Raw genomic sequence first — 22452 nt, 5'->3', positions numbered from 1 at the left:
CTGTGACTTTAACCACTCTGCCAAGGATACCCCAAGTAAAGACAGACAATCATACTTTGTTGAATCGCCAAGCCTATTTTGATACTTTTACTTGAGCAAAGCTAAATAAATTACAACTTTGACACAATAATACATATGACAACTCAAATACCATATTCACCCCTGCAGAATATTTAATAACTGTATTTATAGCAAGCTAAAAGGAAACAGTGTGTAATATTAAATGAAACAGACTTTACCTTGTCCATAACATGTAACTGGACACTGCCCACTCCGGAGACTGTTATGACCACCTGTACTGGCTGGGTACTGGCTATACACAGGTCATACACTGTTACTGTCAGCTGACCATCTTTGGTTGGTATAATCTATCAAATATACACAATACTCGTTAACATGTCTGTTAAAAAAAAGGTACATGTAATTATAGTCTAACTAGTGCCAAGAACCACCCACAAACTGAGATCATTTTTACCTATAAATTCTACTACTTCTGTTCTGATTTAAACAGTTGTTAATAATTTTTACCTTTGAATACAAAAAATATGTAACTGAAGACCATTCCTGCTCCCAAGAGTGTTTTAATATAGAGATCTGACTACAGTAACTTCATAACAAAAGGTAGTTCAAGGTACTAAAACAGTAGTTCTCTCATTTTCATTTTGGTATAAATGTGCATAGTAAATATTCATGAAAATAAAAATTTATATCTCCAGGGCAATTCTAAAGCTTTATATTTGCTGAGAAAAAAAAATCAAAAAGGAAAATTACTTGGCAAAAAAGTAAATATGCCATCATACCTGGATCTGTTTGGACTTCTCAAGGTATTTGAGCTCGACAACCCCGGCTCTTCCTTCTACCACATGGAAATACCCAGATCCCTTCGCTACATCCATGTTCACCTTGTTAGATGGGTGGTTAAACACAGACAATGTATCAGGGGACACAACTGCTTCCTCAACCAGTCGCAGATCTATTGACTTACTGATCTTTGGACTCAAATATTCCTGAAAAATAACAAGAGGACCGTGATGGTCACCTATCCCCACATGACCCAGTGTTGAACTGAGCATGACGTCGTTATTTCTATTATTTGACACAGTGACCTAGTTTTTGAGCACATGTGACCTAGATATCATCAAGATAAAAAATTCTGACCAATTTTCATGAAGATCCATTGAAAAATATGACCTCTAGAGAGGTCACAAGGTTTTTCTATTATTTGACATAATGACCTAGTTTTTGAAGGCACGTGACCCACTTTAAAACTTGACCTAGATATCATCAAGGTGAACATTCTCACCAATTTTCATGAAGATCTCGTGAAATATATGGCCTCTAGAGAGGTCACAACGTTTTTCTACTTTTTGACCTACTGACCTAGTTTCTGACCGCACATGACCCAGTTACGAACTTGACCTAGATATCATCAAGCTGAACAATCTCATTAATTTTCATGAAGATCCATTGAGAAATATGGCTTCTAGAGACATCACAAGGTTTTTCTATTTTTAGACCTACTGACCTAGTTTTTGACCGCAGTTGACCCAGTTTCGAACTGGACCTAGATATCATCAAGGTGAACATTCTGACCAATTTTCATGAAGATCTCTTGAAAAATATGGCCTCTAAAGAGGTCACAAGGTTTTTCTATTTTGAGCTCGAAAACCCCGGCAGTATTTTTAGATCTACTGACCTAGTTATTGACCGCACGTGACCTAGTTTCGAAACTGACCTAGATATCATCAAGGTGAACATTCTGACTAATTTTCATAAAGATCCCATGAAAAATATGGCCTCTAGAGAGGTCACAATTTTTTTTCTATTTTCAGACATACTGACCTAGTTTTTGAACGCACATGACCCAGTTTCAAACTTGACCTAGATATCATCAAGGTGAACATTCTGACTAATTTTTATGAAGATCCATTGAGAAATATGGCCTCTAGAGAGGTCACAAAGTTTTTCTATTTTTAGATCTACTGACCTAGTTTTTGACCCCACGTGACCCAGTTTCGAACTTGACCTAGATATCATCAAGATGAACATTTTGACCAATTTTCATGAAGATCCATTGAGAAATATGGCCTCTAGAGAGGTCATAAGGATTTTCTATTTTTAGACCTACTGACCTAGTTTTTGACCCCACGTGACCCAGTTTCGAACTTGACCTAGATATCATCAAGGTGAACATTCTGACCAATATTCATGAAGATCTCTTGAAAAATATGGCCTCTAGAGAGGTCACAAGGTTTTTCTATTTTTAGATCTACTGACCTAGTTTTTGACCCCACATGACCCAGTTTTGAACTTGACCTAGATATCATCAAGGTGAACATTCTGACCAATTTTCATGAAGATCCATTGAGAAATATGGCCTCTAGAGAGGTCACAAGGTTTTTCTATTTTTAGACCTACTGACCTAGTTTTTGACTCCACGTGACCCAGTTTCAAACTTGACCTAGATATCTTCAAGGTGAACATTCTGACTAATTTTCATGAAGATCTCATGAAAAATATGGCCTCTAGAGAGGTCACAAGGTTTTTCTATTTTTAGACCTACTGACCTAGTTTTTGACCCCACATGACCCAGTTTTGAACTTGACCTAGATATCATCAAGGTGAACATTCTGACCAATTTTCATGAAGATCTTGTGAAAAATATGGCCTCTAGAGAGGTCACAAGGTTTTTCTATTTTTAGACCTACTGACCTAGTTTTTGACTCCACGTGACCCAGTTTCAAACTTGACCTAGATATCTTCAAGGTGAACATTCTGACTAATTTTCATGAAGATCTCATGAAAAATATGGCCTCTAGAGAGGTCACAAGGTTTTTCTATTTTTAGATCTTCTGACCTAGCTTTTGACCCCACGTGACCCAGTTACGAACTTGACCTAGATATCGTCAAGATGAACATTCTGACCAACTTTCATAAAGATCCCATGAAAAATGTGACCTCTAGAGTGGTCACAAGCAAAAGTTTACGGACGGACGGACGACGGACGCCACGCGATCACAAAAGCTCACCTTTTCACTTTGTGACAGGTGAGCTAAAAAGTCATATAATTATTCAGAGGGCTATGATGGCCTCATATTGCTCACCAGAGTTGCACAGCTCAAAATAGGTATGACAAGAAACATTTCTGCTATTAAATCACTTTGGTAAATAGCCTGGAAATTTAATTAGCAGATTTTAAAATTTTTCCATTAAGCCATATACAGAAAACTAGACTTGTCCCAACTGCAATGTTTTTTTTGTTTGACAAATCCATATGATCTTTAACAATCTAAGTAAGGGGGTTAACCAAGGAATATTTCTGTGAAATTATAAATTGGACCAGTGCTTTCACAGATGCCATTTACAGATTTTTCTATACATCTGAATGTTACTTTTACATGATCTGCTGCATGCTTCTTCATTTCTTTAATCATTATAGTAATTTAGGTATATACATGTACAATGATTCTGGGGACAGACTACATTTTTGCTCATGACATAATGTAAGGCATAAGCAATTCCTCCAACTTAGTCTTAAGTTTTTCTTATCCTTTTTACAAAATTTCAATCCTATCTGGGCTCAAATAAAAATATTGGTTCTACAAATATGATTAAACAAATTTCTTAACAGAAGTCCCAATAAACTATATCATCAAAACTTTGATGTTAACATTCTCTTTACAACTTCTAGGATCTGAATAATCCTGGTCTCACAGTATAAAACTGAGTTTGGGGACTAGTCTCTGAATGCAGCCTTGCCATTGGTCTAATTCAAGACTAGGTTCAAAACCAACCAATCAGATGCTAGAAAAATTCAGACTGGTCTCAACACTCTGTTTAATAAAATTTGGACCCAAATATATAAGAAATAAGCAAACTCACTGGAACATTTGACTGAGCAAGGCGTAGATAAGCTGCTTTGTATTTGCTCACAGTCACTGTCACAATCAGATGCCCTGGAATGCCTGTGGGCTGTAACATCATGTAGTCTGAAAATAAGAGTAGGTTGTAACATCATGTAATCTGAAAATAAATTGAGATGTCAGCTGTAACATCATGTAGTCTGAAAGTAAGAGTAGGTTATAACATCATGTGTTCTGAAAAACTGATTTTTGGCTGTAAGTTCATGCAGTCGGAAAATAAATTAAGATGTAGGCTGCTACATCACATAACCTGAAAATATATTATCATGTAATGTGGAAACAAGCTATAACATCATATACAGTAATTTGACAACAAAAAAGCACAGCATTAAATGTACAATATTGTAATCTGAAAATATACACATCCCCCCTAAAAAACTGCTAGTGTCCGACAGTTGCTCCTCGCCCAGTTCCAGGTGTAAAATACTTTCTAAATCATTTGACAAAGTTATTCAGCTGTATTACGTAAGATGGGTGGTTCAACCTTGAAGGCATTCCTTGCCTAAAATCATTTCCAAAGGGCTCTCCTACATACTACAGTAAAAGTCATACGACCTTGAATTCAACAAACAAACAAACAGAGCTACTGAGTAAGTATTAACTTTTGCACATCCATCTATTCAGAAACCCAAAATTATAAATTTCTCTAAAATTACATCCTTGCATTCCAGAGGTCTACCATGGTTCCCTAGTTGAACCTCTGGCACATTTCACTGATATTTGTGCTTTGGTTACATTACAAGCAACAGTTTCAGCCAATCAGCAACATTTTGCTAGTTCCTCACGAACCAGTCAAAATCGTCCATGAAAAGATCAGTATTATTGACGCAGCCTTGCAAGGAATATCATCATTTCTTGAGATAAATTTAATAACATCCAATCAGAGGAATAAATCTTTATTAAACGCAATCATGGAATTCCGAATATCGCCTTTATCTATCGTTAGCAAATACCTTGCTTGAATGTTGTTTCAAGTTTCAATTCGGCATACAAAATAATGGCGAACACTGATTGGCTGAAACAACTCTCTCGTAAGTAATCATGAGTACATATGCTCACCAAGTAGACGAAAGGAAGAAAGAACCTCTGATGGATGAGAATGTAAAACTATTGATGGTGATAATGTAAAACTATTGAACTATTTAACTTACTATGAATAATTTTTCTGCCACTAGGAGTCACTTTTATGTCAGTCTGAAGTTCATCAGCCAATGAGGCGAGAGATCCATCTGACATTGACCAATCAAATTCAAGTGATGAGATATTGTCAAATTTTCTGCCATTTTTATCTGTCACGCTGACACCCAGATCTAAATCTCTCTGGCAATGAACAGGAATCTGCAAAAAAGATTTAAAGATTTAGATAATAAAGAAATGAGGTTAAATACAAAGAATCTCAAGGTTTTGCAAATAATAAGTAAAGAGGTTGAATACTGTGAAATCATTATCATTCATGGGGGATTAATTTTCGTGGATTTCGTGGTTCAGCTCAACCAAGAAATTAAGTCCCAACAAACAAATTATGCCCATGATAATGTAAATTGTACTCTATGTCGCCTAAAAGACACCATAGCTGTCCGATCTGGTCTACATTTGTGTGCATGTGGCAGTATTGACCTGCAGCTTTTGTGTAGATAATGGAGGCTCCATCAACGATAAACATAGGTATGCGTTGGAACAAAACTGACTATAATTTCATTCAGACATTTAGCAAATTCAGAGCAATGTTATTCTAATACAACTTTTCAGACATATTTCAGCTGAGTGTCTCTAGTTTTCAGTCTGTCTTTTATAATGGTGTATAGATGGAAGGAGGTGAGTGTGGGGTGTGGGGGGGGGGGGGGGGGCAGGGACAGACACACCATAATTAGAGAAATTTGATCAATATTGTAAAAGTATTGTTGGTCAGGTTTAAGTCACAGGATAGCAAGGCTATACAGAGAGGTGTTACAGTAGTGCTTTTTATCTACAATGGACAAACTATGAAAATGGGCTAAAATGGAAGTACTAAAATTCGTAAGTTTCTATCACTTCAATACTGCGTTAAATGAATCATGTCTGCAATGCTTTGATTCAATGTAACTTGATATAATGTCACTCTTAGTATTCTTGCATAAACTTTCATATTAAGGGGAGAATTCTAGAAATGAAATGTCAACCTTTAACATACCGATGTTCTAAAAGGTTTTTCCATTTTTTTTTTCATTTTTTTTTTTGGGCGGAAATTGGCAGATGGTGGAGTTGAAACAACTGACCAGATATCTATGTCTGAAGTATATTCAAGTTCAACAATGTTGTTAAAAAAAATTCAAAATACACACATGCATGATGGAATTCACTGATAAAATTACTAATATAGAAATATTCATTCATCCAAATTTCACATAAAATGCCCCTTTAAAAGATAAGAACCTTACACTAGAGATCTCTCAAGAAGCAAACATGGATTTAGCAAAAGTACTTCTGATAACTTGTTTTATTGCGAGTATTAATACATGTAATGCTACTAAAGAAATAGTTCCGGAAGATTTCTTGATAAGTGTGCTTAATGAATTATCACTATTAAAAAATCAGTTTTTAAACAGTGAGAAGCTCTATGAACAGAAATTAGCTACTGTAGAAAAGAAACTTCGTGAAACTGAAGATGTTAGAAAATATTATCAGCAGAAGGTAGTAAAAGTTGAAAACTTGCTCCAGAAAGCAGAAGACACTGAAAAGTTCTATGAGCAGAAATTAGCTAATGTTGAAAAAAAGCTTCATCAAACTGAGGTAAGACTTTTTGATGCTGAAAAGTTCATAGACAAGTTTATTTCTGTCAAAAGTGAACCACCAAATAATGCTGATAAAAATGGTATGACCCATACGCATAAATCAAATGAAAACTTTGCCAAAGACCTGTCTGGAAAAACTGCCATTAGACGAGGGAACTTAAATGTATATCATAACGGAAGCTCTACAAAATACATACAGGAAGAGAGCCAAGGTAAAATTCATTTCTATTCACACCCTTTCTACCATGGGGCTTTAGTGAAGACAGAGACAGAACTGGTTTTTTGTCTTAAATTAAAAGGTTGGAAGATTTCAATTCCACTGGGGTCACAAACTAATTTGATTTCAGCTTAGCATTGATTTTCAGAAGTATGCAGTTATGCAACCACACTTAGTTAACGTATCCAGTTTCCCTAGATTATAGTACCAGTACTGGTAGTACCAGTACTCCAAAACTAACAGATAATTTCCTCACATAATTTGTTTTGGGTTTTGGGGCATGTTTTCAACAGTAGTTCAGTTTTGTAGATGGCAGGTTTTTAATCAAACTCCTGTTCCCCCGATTCTGTACTGGTACTAATTTGTTCTCTGCAAGCAACTACTGAATCAAGAGTGCAGGCCAAATTATTTCAGATAGCATTGCCTTCTATCAAACTTTCACCGAGTTCATATGCCTCAACCATGGATCAAACTCACAACCTTACATTCTATTGGTCTGTCCTCTCCCTGATGAGCTTAGTGGTCCAGCCTCTTCCCCACATTAATAATATTTATTTATTTATTTGGGTTTTATGGCGCACCAACACAGTATAGGTTATATGGCGCCAAACAGGACTACAAATTTGGGTTCCACTTCTCATTTACATCGAAATACACATTAATAAAGAAATACGGTTTGATGGACAAATGAATTCAGATAAAATTTACAAATGATTTAAGAGATTTTGTCTTCTTCTATCAAATTGTCATTGAAAACATTACGTCACCTTAGCGCAAAAAGTGAATAAGTCCTTCTTTAAGTCAATGCAGTTATCTACTTCTTGCACTGAGGTGACGATTAATTTAGCTTGTCATGGGATTAAATTTTCTATGCTAAGACTGACTTCTTGTAATCTACCTAACCCTCAAGAACAACCAGGAACAGATTCCTACTGAAGGCTATATAGCTTCAACATCTTTTTTTTTTTCCCAAAAAAAGGTTAAAAATTTCAATTTAGCTAATTTAGCTTTAATTAAAATTACACATTGAAATTGTCAAACATTTTCAAATATTTTTAAATAGTATGAACACTTTCAATATTTTATAAATGCAAAAAACATTTTCAGTATGTTGTAAATTTTTCTATATTATGTAAATGCCAAAAAGCATTTTCAATATTTTGTATGTGTTCTAATTCTTTAATGCTAACAAACTGCATATATTTGACCTAAAAAATCCAAAGACTACATACATTACGAAATGTCTACATTTCACAGATAAAATAATCTTGATACTGACCTAGCAAAGGACTGACATTATACAATCATACTGTTAAATATACTAATCATTTAAGACAACATGTCAGATAAATATAAACACGTTTATTTTTTGATATTTGAAATGGGTGAAAGTAGCTATTTTTCTAACAACAACCCTATCAGTAAATATAATGTAAATATTTATTCCGAAAAAGACCTGTTAGTATATATAATGTAAATATTTGTTCCAACAACATTCTGTTTAACTTGGTAAATATAATGTGAATATTTGTTCCGACAACAACCTGTCAGTAAATATAATGTGACTATTTTCTTGATAGTAAATGCCTGAACCATGTCAAATAATAGATGTACTTATGTTGATCTGTTCAACTCAACTGACATCTTATCTTGAATGATTAGTAACTTGTTTACCAACTTGCTAGCACCTTTTCCCCCGTACCTTTCAATTTGCTGTTTAGTTTGTTTCTGTTGGATTTTAAGTTACATCAAGAAGGTCAAGGTCAAAACTGGCACCGGCAGGCTCCTTGGTATAACCGTGTAGCCTCTACAAGCCAGACACTGCAGGCATCAATTTCTATGTTCATGCTACCCTCGCTACACATGTATAATGTGCATTTCTTTGACCCCAAGGACTGTCCCCGAATCATGGGAGCATAATTATTATACACAAGTATAGATAATTTTTAGCCCTTTTGATCTTCAACAGATCATAACAAAAGTACTCTTAGTAATTGGTTTAAATTGAGAAAATCCTGTCATTTTTTATGAAAGAAGATGCCATTCTGAGATACTGAAAACAAGAGTAACTGCTTTCTATTTATTCATAACAGTAATTTTAAAATAAAGAAAAAACAAATACATGTATAACAATATTATTTTAACAAAATAAAAAATTGATACTCATAGTACAGCAAGACTATTTCGGCTCTCCACAGCAGAGATAGATTTACTACTAGTGTCAATGTAAACTCAACCTTTTTCAATTTACCTCAAAAACTGACCAAAAAATGTGTTTGTTTTTTTCCAAGGATTTTGGGCTAAATTCAGGTAGTGTATTATACACAGGTGCACATTTATGATTATACATGGATATATATGTTCCTGAAATTTTGCTGAGCTGACTGTGGGTAGAGGAGAATTCCTGCAAAGTTTGTTTACATGTACTTAATAGTGACAGAGAGCAATTTAAAATCTAACTCTACATTTCAGGCTAAAGAATGATGACATTCAGGTTCCAGTCCATCTCAAAACTTCATCTAATATTTCTCAGGAACAAGACATCAATCCTCAAATATATATCAGCCTGAGTTTATAATTGTTTCCAGAAAGTATTCTTTACATTGCAAAAAATCCAACATGGATTTAGATGGTTGAACCATGACAGCCAGAATCTGCTTTAACGTTGTGACAATCACTATTTAATTTTTGTTCTGTCTTTTCTAACACTTCAGCGCCACGTAAATTGCGAAACACAGCTACGACCAGCAATGTCCAAATTGCCTTTTCATCCTACTTATCGAGCCATGCGAACCACCTGCAGCCAGAGCAAACTATTCCATTTGATGAAATTCTTATCAACCAAGGCCAAGGATTTGATACTTCAACCAGTAAGTTCACATGTCCTGTCAGCGGAGTATACGTGTTCCAATCTTCAGTAATGGCTCAACGATACGATTACGTTCAGACCGAAATCGTTAAAAACGGGTATGTGGTTGTTCGGATGTATGCGGCAACAGACAAGGCCACTACAAGATTCGACCAAGGTTTTAACTCGGGGATAACTGAATGTTACAAAGGTGAGAAAGTCTGGGTGAGAATCGTGGAACACTGGGGAACCCAAGTACGAAGCTCGCGTTTTACAACATTTTCTGGCTATCTTCTCTGGCCGATGTAAAATTTTCCGAAATAAAGTACTTGAAACATATCAGAATTTCAGTTATTTAACTTTTCTATATTGTATATTTGTTAACACTACGAGCCGAGACATTAAACCTATGTATACTATATGTAAATGTATTTGCAAACAAAAAAGATTCATTTCTAATAATTTGATGAATCCTGTATGAAAAGGCATAAAAATATGTGGTAAAATTAACAAACAAAACATGCAACAGTCCAAAGCAATAGCAATTAAACCAATGAATAATAAAACAGTAACTAAAATATCAGTACTCTTGAATACCACAACCCCCAACATCAGAATCAAAAAGTTATTTAACATATGATTATTTTCAAAATGCCAATTGCAGTTGAAGTCCTTCTGTTAAAAAAAAAAATATGGCTAATATTCATCAAACTCCCATTTGAACATAAACGAGCTGTGCCATGAGAAAACCAACACAGTGGCTTTAAGTGTCAAATACACATTGATCTGGTTCCAGAACACATGTCATTTCAGAAAAGCGCATGTCTCCCACAACTGCCTAATCATCTAGATTGGCATTTCTTCCCCATTATGTATCCGAGTCAACCATGCACCAAGACCTGTATCACTGGCATTAGTATTTTCGGTAACTCAATGGCCATAATTCCAAAGAGCCTGGGCCGATTTGGCTAGTTATCGAACATAGCCAATAGTGCATGTCAAATTGTGGGAATATGGGCCGCCGTGAGAAAAATATTGAGAAATATAGAGACCTATACCACATTGTAGATTGAAGTGAGTTATTGTAATTTCCCATGTATCTCTTTCCAGACACGCGACTGGAAAAAGTTATGAAGTCATAAATATGGCGGCTTAAGAGAAATTAAAAAATCGTAGGCTGCTGAATAAATACAGATGACAACGTCTTTGAAAACTATGTTATGATTGCAAAATTGATATATTTAGTGAAGGTAATGTATAGTCTAGCAGATAAAACACTTTTATGGAAAAGGATGGAATTCATTATGCTTAAAATGAAAGAAAAAGTCTATACATATAAAAAAAATGACGAAAACGACTGAATAACGATATTAAGTGAGCAAATGTCTATTTAATGGCGCAGTTTGCTCGATTTAAAATAGAAATAGTCTGATAATCTATCACTACAATAGTCGATTAGCATAATTATATGTATCTATATACCCTTGTTATCTGTATGAGTGTCAGATCAGCTTAATGCCCCGATACTGTGGTCAGAACTCTAAATCAATAGAAAAAATATCTGTTACAATTTTAAAAATGCTTTTTCTAATGCATTTACAGCTTGTTGTAAACTATTTTGTAATGCAGATTCTCCTATTGAAATTGATAAATCCAATCAATTAAAACTAAGTTAAAGACATCTACGAAAGGAATCATCAGAAGATTTCTCTAAGAATGTTTTTGTCCAGCGTACTAGTGGTCTATGATGTCATCGTCGTTTAGCGCTACAGTATATTTACGTTTTAGAGAAGAAATTTATAATACTAAAAACTACACATTGATTCCTTTCAATGAACAAGATTTGGTCACTAATCACATCCCTTCATTTGTATTTTCAAGCAAAGCTCGCATATATGGTCAGCAATACTATTTTTGATTCCTTAATTGCATATACAATTAGATTATGTTCGTTCCATAGATAATTTAACCTCTAATACATGTACCACTTCTAATTTATTAAATCGTGTAACTTTATGTCGAACTGATATTTACCTCATGTGAAAAACATATATTGCGACAAAGTATATGCAGATTCTGAAAAAAAAACATTCCCAGAAAATTTAAAATCCAGCAATTACAGGGTGTGCTGTTCGGTCGTTTCATATGATTCCTTTACTCTTTATACCTATTTACCAAATAATCCAATGAATTACAAAGGAACTGCTTTAATTAAACGCCTTTTCTTGTGTATTTAATTTCAGTTAAGCCTTTTCCTGCCTGTGACATTGCTAAAAATAATTTCCATCTGAACCTGTGAGGCAGTTTGTCAAAGCATCTCCTCATTAAACGATGTCCGGTAAGGGAATGCAGTTTTTCGAGAGATAATAAGTAATCCATGAGAACTACTTCTGCCTAGCTTGTCGTATGATTTAGAAAACGTTAAACACATTTATGTGTGGCTACTATATGAAAACAAATTACGCATTCTTGATAAAGTTTTCAAATACAAACAATCAGGGCCTAAAATAAAATATTGTTTGTTTCCCCATCCCCTACCTACCCAGTGAAAATGGGCCCTACCCAAAAGATTTTATTGCCAAAACCAAACAAAAAATATTTTTTTAATAACTTTTGGCAATTGTTTTAAGAATAAGTATGAAAACTTATGATCTTTTTAAAGAATACTGCATAACTGATATCTATATATGTATGTCAGATTGTTGGTATTTTTGAAGTTTTTCTTCTATAATTTTTTGTGTGGATCAATAGTGACGAATTTAAAAAAAAAAAAAAAAAAAATATTCTGCCTACCTACCTACCCGAACTTCGTCAGCTAGGGTCGGGATGGGGAAACAAAGAATATTTTAAGTTCGGCCCAGTTGTTGCTCGAATAGTTGACATTTTCTTATGTCAGGGAGGTGTAGTTATTAAATGAAACTAACAATTCAAAGACTACAATACTGCACCGCTTGGGATTGATATATCTCCATATCTTAAATTAATTTACACTTTCAAGTTTATTTACTGGAGTTTTTCTCTATTCAGATGGGGATGTTCCCCATACCATCTTCTGCAATATATCAGCTTAGATAACTATCTGTTACTAGATACGTAGTTTGTCACAATCAGCTGTAGGTCATGTTGTTTGTCGGTTATATGCGACGTTTAATAAATACACTTTCCTTAACTTTTATATAATCTTCATATATTTGCAAGAGCGACTTTCAAGAATTCAGTGAACGTTATCAATATGTCCTTTTGCAGATATACTGCTATTATCAAGTGCAAGAATTCTACTAACTTTTAGATTGTAATTCAGACTTGGAGATATGTTGCATATTCGGTGTTCATTCTTTTGTCAGCTGGATGCTACACTTTCCTCTTTAATCGTGACCAACGAAAGAGGTGGACCACGCCATGACTGGTGGTTCTTAAAGGCCATTGGGACTGAGCTGCTTTGATATATTTCTACTTTCCTGATTAGTCTGATCCTTAATAATGTTCTGCTGGTATTCTGCTTTCTGTAACGGCATGGAGAACATGCGCAAATGATTTGTTAAAAGCTTTAAGAAGATCCCTTGAAAGTAGAACGCAAATAATCAAGATAATAGAAGACTTGGTTTGACTAAATTTGTCCCTGAGAGGTTTAGAAAGGTGAAAAATATCTCATGCCCTTTAGCACCAGCTTAAGCTGAATTATATTATAATGATATTTAACGAACTTCATAATACTAAAGGACCAGAGGCTATTTACATATTTAATGTAGATACTTACTCGATCATTTTTGTGTTTCAATTAATAGCGTGCCCTCAGTTTCCCTTGCGTGAATAAGACACTCAGCAGTCGGGGGATTAAGTTTACGTATACTGTTTTATAACATTGGTATATGGAGGAGATATAGAGTGTGAGCATTATTGCCAAACCACTGTTTAAGCATACCAGCATTGTTTTGCAACTGACCGTTCCAAGGCTTTGCCGCACTACGTTCCTTTATTTTACGTTTTAAGCTTTCTGTCTATTGGCTTTACTTCGTTCAGGTATCTATCATGGTCTAACCTATACATGCATTGCTGCAGAGCTTTACGGTTCAAATATGCGTTGCATTAACATGAATCAGAATTATCACAAATCGGATCTGTTGAGAAATATTTTCAGTTTCAGAGAAAGAATGATGAAAGAAATAAAATGAAATGATTATCCCCTGCCCCTGATGCCCCTCCTCCTGCAATTAGCTAAACATAATTACGGAAAGCCCAAAGTAAACGTTTAAAAGAATAAATAATATTGTTTATAGATACTTTTGTTATCGCGGAGCTGAAGACGAATTAAGTAAAACGTTTTCAGTGTTGATGTCAAGTTTGAATGCATATGATTAATTCTGAGTAATTGAGTCGACTATTATGAATCTAACTTTAAGAAAATATCTGTTATATTTCCACCGGCATAGTCGTCTTGATCGTACTTAAATCTTGTTTAAATAAAATTGCAAACAATGCATGTAATATGCACATGTTCTAATGCTGTACATGTTCTAATAACAACAGCATAGACAATTACTTGTGCCGACATTGATTTGTATTGCATTTCGACAAAATCCTTTCCTTCTAGGTACTGATTAAAACCAGATATTAATAACGTATTTTCCCTTATTGTATGTTATATTTCTTGTAACGTTCGGAAATAATCTTATTTGAGATTCAACGCCATAAGATTAGTCGAAAATATTTTATTTCAAGAGGTAGAAGCGACATGTAAAAATGCATTGTAAATTAGGTGGGTGGGGTACAAAAAAACAATTAAAATAACGTAAATATACTTTCTACTGAGAAAGTGCAAATATATATATTTGAAATGTCCAATTGGCTTGTTTAATAACATCATATGCGATATTATAAGCAATTTTACTAATATTTTAAATCATTATATAGCAGTATTATTTTCGTAAACGGTCGCCATATTGATGACGTCATTTCCGGATCCAGTCGCGGTCCCCAAAAGAGATACATACATATTATTTTTGTCTTGGACCAAGGAATAATTTGGTATATGTGGCTATATTTCTCAACTACTTTCAAGCGGGATTACGAATGGCCGTGGACTACAAGGACTTATTGGCAAACACATTTGTGTTCAAGTTTGGTGAAGATGGGATGAGAAATCTTCGACAAAGCGCAGACATGATTTGTGACAGACAAACACACATACACATAGTTCATATTGATCATACCCTTAACTGGAAAATGCATGTTCAAATGACACTGAATAAATGCAACTCCTTATTATATTTGCTTATGAGAATTAAACAATTTTTAAATCTCCATACTAGAAAAATGTTCTTCAATGCATACATTCTTCCTCATCTAGATTACTGTTGCACTATTTGGGGAAACTGTAACACTGAGCTTTTGAATGACATGTACAAATTCCAAAAACGTGCAGCTCGTGTTATTTTAGATAAAGACATTGACACACCAACAGACGATTTATTTATTCAACTTAACTGGATGAAATTTCAAGATAGAGTTAATTATAAAAAAGCCATATTAGTATACAAATCTCTTAACAACCTTCTCCCTAGTTACATGAAGCAACTATTTACATATACTGAAAATAGGTCATTGAGATCATATGATCAAAGACTACTTTTAGTTCCAAAACCTCGACTTGAATTCTATAGAAAATCACTCGCATACTCTGGTGTAAAATTATGGAACTCACTTCCTTATCATATAAGAACATCAACAAACCTGAACACATTCAAAAGCAATTATTTAAAATGGTGGTTCTCTAGTGGGCAACAACATCTATCAACCGCATGAGAGCTATGATATTGTTTGGTATCAGAGTACTTATTTAAAACTATAAATAATTAACAAATAATTGTATATTGTTTGTTTCATTACTTTTGCTTTCAGTGTAACTTTACATAAAACCATGTTGTTTATTCTATTACCTTCCTTATGTAAATTTCATGTAATCCTCTTATATATGCTATTTTGCATTATAATCCCTTCATGACTTTGTTTACTTTAATTTGTTAATTTGTGTTTACTGTATATATGTACATTTGAGGCTCACAGGGAAGACTGGGTACACCCAACTGTGCTGCCTCGTTAAATAAAGACTTTATTATTATTATTATTATTATACACAGACAAGAGTAAATCAATACATCTCCCACCAGAATTATATTCCCACCCAATTTATTTTCGCTAGGCAGCCTTCAAATAACTGCATAGTGTAAATATGCATGTCAAACTTTATTCAGTATAACTAGACTAAGTGTCTTTTAACAAATCAGCTCTTCTCCATGGTAAGGCTTTTCTTTATGACAATGAATGCGCCAATTACCCACCTTGCGTATGTACTATTTTCAGAAGTGGGACTGTTGATTCTTGTGTAAAGTAATGTGAGATTTAATATTGAGTGATAATCACTCATGAACCACTGTTAAACTTATTGGCAATAATGCAGGGGAAATTTTTGATCGGAAATGCATATAGGATATTCTGGCATGTTTTTTAACTTTAGGTAAGAAAACTGATAAAAATCCTTAAAAATGTTTTTTTTATTTTTTTTAAACTTTAACACAAAAATTAAAATCCGGGAAACAGTCTGAGATTGGCAAAACACGAACATTAATGGGCGTGAAAAAACTGGTTTATAGTATACACTGATCAGGTTCTATGACCAAATGGCATGGTGCTAGATCACTGGGACACAGTGCTGGATGGAAGATCACTGCTAAATTACATACCTGTTGGATTGGTTCCAAATAGTAGGGCAAAAGATCAATGTGATTTTACAAATCTATTAGTTTGGTTCCTGGGACACACAGCAAGGTGGAAGGTCACTGTGATATTACAATCCTACAGGTTTGGTTCCTGGGACACACGGCAAGGTGGAAGATCACTGGGATATTACAATCCTATTGGTTTGGTTCCTGGGACACACGGCAGGGTGGAAGGTCACTGGGATATTACAATCCTATTGGTTTGGTTCCTGGGACACACGGCAGGGTGGAAGATCATTGGGATATTACAATCCTACAGGTTTGGTTCCTGGGACACAGGGCAGGCTGGAAGATCACTGGGATATTACAATCCTACAGGTTTGGTTCCTGGGACACACGGCAGGGTGGAAGATCACTGGAATATTACAATCCTATTGTTTTGGTTCCTGGGACACACGGCAGGCTGGAAGATCACTGGGATATTACAATCCTACAGGTTTGGTTCCTGGGACACACGGCAGGCTGGAAGATCACTGGGATATTACAATCCTACAGGTTTGGTTCCTGGGACACACGGCAGGGTGGAAGATCACTGGGATATTCCAATCCTACAGGTTTGGTTCCTGGGACACACGGCAGGCTGGAAGATCACTGGGATATTACAATCCTACAGGTTTGGTTCCTGGGACACATGGCAGGGTGGAAGATCACTGGGATATTACAATCCTACAGGTTTGGTTCCTGGGACACAGAGCAAGGTGGAAGATCACTGGGATATTACAATCCTATTGGTTTGGTTCCTGGGACACAGAGCAAGGTGGAAGATCACTGGGATATTACAATCCTATAGGTTTGGTTCCTGGGACACACAGCAAGGTGGAAGATCACTGGGATATTATAATCCTATAGGTTTGGTTCCTGGGACACACGGCAGGGTGGAAGATCACTGGAATATTACAATCCTACAGGTTTGGTTCCTGGGACACACGGCAGGGTGGAAGATCACTGGAATATTACAATCCTATTGTTTTGGTTCCTGGGACACACGGCAAGGTGGAAGAATCACTGGGATATTACAATCCTATTGGTTTGGTTCCTGGGACACAGAGAAGGATGGAAGTTCAATAGGATACTAGACAAGTACTACATACCTGTTGATTTGGTTCTCAGACACAGAGCAGGTTAGAAATTTACTGAGATATAACAAACCTGTTGGTTTGGTTCCTGGGAAACAGGACAGGGTGGAAGTTTACTGGGATATTACATACCTGTTGGTTTGGTTCCAGGGACACAGGACAGGATACAAGTTTACTGGGAAATAACATACCTGTTGGTTTGGTTCCCGGGACACAGGGCAGGGTGGAAGATCATCAGGATATGCTACCAATGGCTGCAAATGGATCTCAACTGGCTCAGCACATATAAAACTACAAAAAGAAATTAAAAATATTCCATTTTTACTTGTAAGTATACATTCACTTAGACTTATATTGCTGTGTTCTAATGAAAATTAAACAGGCATATAACTGTTTTTTTGTTTTGTTTTCAACTAAGATTTGAATATTTCCAAACAGTTGTACTACTCACTCACACCCAATGATACAACTGTCAATATCCTAACATAGACTGAAGACTTTAAAATCAGAAATAAAGGAAAATACCCATGTAAAAATTTGAAGTTTTCTTGGGTAGAATGCAATTCTGTAAGTGTATTTCAGTAACATTCTGTGATCAGATATCCTGTTGTTCCTTGGTTCCTTAACAAAATTCATCTATTCTCATCAAGTAACTGACAACTTCTACGCCTTAATCAGAGGTGAAAGACAAATCACTTTACCTGTACTGTTTGTTTCTTTCAGGCTTAGTTTATTTTAAAACAGTATTTCAGTTTTGTACCGGTAATGACAGGCAAGTAACCTAACCCGTGTTCCTGGATTCTGTACCAGTATTAACATATTCTCTGCAAATAACTGCCAACTTCTCCACATAAATCTGAGGTGGAGGTCAAATGATTTCAGACCAAATGACTTTTATCAAACTGTCATAGAAAACATACACCTTGCCCAAGGGTCAAACTCAAGACTATGCGTTCAGTAAATATGAGCTTTTCCTACTGGCCTAAGCGAGCAGGCTTACTTTACTTTACTGTCTTAAGTGAATCATTCTATGAGTAGGGGCCTCATCTGGGATTCGAACCTTCAACTTCATGACAGAAAGTCATGTACTGAGCCTGACGAGCAAATTAACACTTTTTATGTTCATATCAAGAGTAAGGTATTGTGAAATCATTTTTATTCGCGCAGGACGAATTTTCGCGTATTTCACGCTAGGACCGATGCGCGAATATAAGACCGTGCTATTATTATTTTTTATTATATTTTTCCCTTTCTTAAATTGAAAATGCGCATTTAAGCCCTTGCGAAACAGTCCTTCACGTTTGCGCGAAATTTCATGCCAGCGAATTTAAATGATTTCACTGTAATACTTTCGTCACTCCAAATGGAGACTTGGACGACACATGAGTAATTTGAAATATTTACAAAGTTTAAACAGAATGTGTAAAATTTATCAACATTTGAATGTTCTCCTCCCCATCCAGCAGTAAGTTACACACAGAACTATTTACCTGACAGAAGCTTCTTCTACAGCAGGATTCTCATTCTTGGCCGTCTTCTCATTACCGACCTGCAGTGTCAACGTCTGAAAACACATAAAGTTTCATCATTTAAATCATAATTCTAGCATGGCTCGATTTGATTTCCAGTTAAACAAAGAAGAAAATCAAGCTCTGTGTATTCTGCAATAAACAACGGCTGACGCGCGGACCGGTAAGAGAGCATTATGACGTCAATTATTAAGTCAAACTGCCGCATGACGTCCGATACATTACTCCTCGCGGAAATGAAGTCCAGTATAATATCCATTAAAATATATCAATGAGCATGTCAGAGTGAAAACAATCAAGGCCTTCCTGTGATTTATCGTTTATTTACCACGGTTCATCGTTCAGATGCTTCAGTATTTAACCACTCAGGCTAACGCCCTCATGGTTCAATTCCTACGCATCTGAACTCTGAACCATTGTAAATCAGATGGTAAACAACTCGAAGGCCTTGATTATTTGTTAATTTACAGTGCTCTAAACACAGTCATGATTTTTTTTACAAAACATGGTTTAAAGTCATAACAGGGGGCAAAAACACATTCTGCAGAAGATAACTGATAATCATCACACAATCAAATCAGTAACACCTTATCATGTCTCAATAAAATATGGGTACCTTACCTGTTCTCCATAGTTCTTGCATGATACAATGAAGGAATGCAGTTTCTCTGAAAAAATAAATATACACAAAACTATCTACCTGCCTGACCTGAATCATCAAAATTTCATTCTGTAATGAACTATATACTGAATAAATGACAAAAGAAACGAATTGCCATTCACTTCTGAAGTTTAGGAAAAACAGCACATAGCGCTGACTAGACTAGCTCCAATACTATATGAGCTGCATGATGAGAAAACCAACATAGTGGCTTTGCGACCAGCATGGATCCAGACCAGCCTGCACATCCGCGCAGTCTGGACAGGATACATGTTGTTCGCTAACGGTTTCTCTAATTGACCTTACGCCAGTGTTGATTGACAGGTTCCAACTGACCAATCAGATAACAGAACTGATAAGCCTTGTTGTTAGCCGCCATTTTGTCCGTCAAACTTAGTGCCGGACTCGCCAGTCAAAGAATATAAATACCACTGAAAAATCGTCCAAAATGGTAAAAAGGTGACGTTACGACACCTTTACATCAGACACAGGGAAGAGAGTGTAATACTAGAGCGCTTCCCTTTTCCAAATCCACTCTCAGACCTCGAATATTGTCAACGATGTATCAGGCTCTGTGGACGTCCTCAAGAATAGTTGATCTTAAAAATCTTATAAGACTGTTTAAAAGCAAAGCAATTCGACTTAGCACTCATTGTGTTATAACGTTTTAATTATTTCATTTAAATCAGTCTAAAATTCTATGAAAATTAACTTTCTTATTTAACAAAAGTGCCTAGTATTCTTTATTCAATAGTAAAAATATTCCATCAGTTACCAGAGTAACTGGTATGTACTGATAAAACACAAGTATTTGATGTTCTATATTATTTGAATGGTAACGTGTAAATATTATGCCTTAATGTACTGGAAACATGATTTATGCATTTTTAAGGTTTACATCAATCTCCCACTGGTGTATGTTAAGTCATACCTGAGTGATAATACAACAAATAATAAACATGATAAAAAACTATGATTAATATAAGATTATTTTTAATGAGTCTAATCAACAATTTTCCAGGCGCTCAAAGTTTTGACTTAGCACTCGGTGTGTGCTTTCGTTCTAAATTTCATTTTAATAGACAGCGTAAACTTCGTCTAAAATTCCAGAAAAAACAAGTGAATGAAGTATTGCCATGCAATACAAAGTCCCCTACTGGAAGGCACCTAATTTTCTCTACTGCAGTATAACATAATGAACTGATATCTGTCAATGATGCATAAACAATATTATACTATATATACAATATGTTATAACAAAACACTTGGATTAAAATTTATATATATAAAAACCTATAGTTGTTTTCATATTGAATTTTTTTGGCTGATTATAAAAATGTTATCATGTAAGTTATTTATAGTAACAACAAAGGGAAATTAATCTTTAAAAAAAAAAAAAAAAAAAAAAATCTATATAATATAAGTCCACAAGAAACTCTTTACCAGGTAGAGATAGGTCAAAATACACCTAAAAATTGGATGTAACATGCATGCTGTACCACAGAAAAGTGGTCTCGATTTTTCTCTACCGCCAGTAATAAAAAAGTTACAATAAAATCTATTTATAGTAACAACAAAGGGACGTAATTCTAAAAACAAGGGTGCCTCATGGTGGTGAACATTTGGTCCAAGTTACATCAAAATCCCTCCATGCATGAAGAAGAAATGTTCCGTACAAAGTCATTCTTGAATTTGACCTTTGACCTCTAAATATGACCTTGACCTTAGACCTAGGGACCTGGTTCTTGCGCATGACATGTTGTCTCATCCAGGGGAATATTTGTGCCAACTGATATCTAAATCCTGCTTTGCATGACAAAGTTATAGACCGGACAGGAAAAAAATCCTCTTGACCTTTGATCTCAGTGTGACCTTGACCTTTAAGCTAGGGTACTGGGTGTTGCGCATGACACGTCGTCTCATCATGGGAAACATTTATGCCAAGTAATTTGTAATCCCTTGATGGATGACAGAGTTCTGGATCGGACAGGGAAAAAACCTTATTGACCTTTGACCCCCAATTGTGACCTTGACCTTTGAGCTAGGGGTCTGGGATTTGCGCACGACACGTCGTCTCATCATGGGGAACACTTGTGCTAAGTGATATTAAAATTCCTTAATGAATGTCAGAGTTATGGACCGGACACGAAACAGACCCTGTTCATGCTATGTTAACATTTGACTGCTAAGTGTGACCTTGACCTTTGAGCTAGGGGTTTGAAAGTTGTGCATGACACATCGTCTTATTATGAGGTACATTTGTGCCAAGTTATATTAAAATCCCTTCATAGATGGGAGAGTTATGGACCGGACAGGAAAAAAGCCTTGTTGACCTTTGACCTCAAATTGTGACCTTGACCTTTAAGCTAGGTGTCTAGGTTTTGCGCATGACACGTCGTCTTCTCATGGGGAACATTTGTGCCAAGTAATATTAAAATCTCTTCATGGATGGGAGAGTTATGGACCGGACAGGAAAAAAGCCCTGTTGACCTTTGACCTCCAATTGTGACCTTGACCTTTGAGCTAGGGGTCCGGGTTTTGCGCATGACACGTCGTCTCATCATGGGGAACATTTATGCCAAGTAATATTAAAATCCCTTCATGGATGCGAGAGTTATGGACCGGACAGGAAAAAAGCCCTGTTGACCTTT

At 35.6% G+C, this 22452-nt stretch overlaps 2 protein-coding genes across 2 annotated transcripts in view; one reads left to right on the top strand and one right to left on the bottom strand.

The window, feature by feature from the left end:
- LOC123535980 (nuclear pore membrane glycoprotein 210-like) overlaps nucleotides 1-22452 on the bottom strand; it is a 92824-nt gene that overhangs the window by 29456 nt on the left and 40916 nt on the right. The window contains exons 18-24 of the mRNA XM_053528690.1: nucleotides 19762-19808; nucleotides 19102-19175; nucleotides 17803-17902; nucleotides 5075-5261; nucleotides 3883-3989; nucleotides 801-1007; nucleotides 240-368 (exon numbers count right to left, since the gene is read on the bottom strand). Of these exons, the coding sequence (XP_053384665.1) occupies nucleotides 240-368; nucleotides 801-1007; nucleotides 3883-3989; nucleotides 5075-5261; nucleotides 17803-17902; nucleotides 19102-19175; nucleotides 19762-19808 (851 nt within the window). The remainder of the gene's footprint in view (nucleotides 1-239; nucleotides 369-800; nucleotides 1008-3882; nucleotides 3990-5074; nucleotides 5262-17802; nucleotides 17903-19101; nucleotides 19176-19761; nucleotides 19809-22452) is intronic.
- Nucleotides 6187-10098, top strand: LOC128550246 (uncharacterized). Its single transcript, XM_053528879.1, has 2 exons — nucleotides 6187-6906; nucleotides 9626-10098. Exons 1-2 carry the CDS (start codon nucleotides 6366-6368, stop codon nucleotides 10066-10068), a joined length of 984 nt encoding a protein of 327 aa, XP_053384854.1. The 5' UTR covers nucleotides 6187-6365; the 3' UTR covers nucleotides 10069-10098.

Source organism: Mercenaria mercenaria, chromosome 17 (genome assembly GCF_021730395.1).
Source record: "Mercenaria mercenaria strain notata chromosome 17, MADL_Memer_1, whole genome shotgun sequence".
Taxonomy (NCBI): domain Eukaryota; kingdom Metazoa; phylum Mollusca; class Bivalvia; order Venerida; family Veneridae; genus Mercenaria; species Mercenaria mercenaria.
This window is presented reverse-complemented; position numbering and strand designations above follow the sequence as displayed.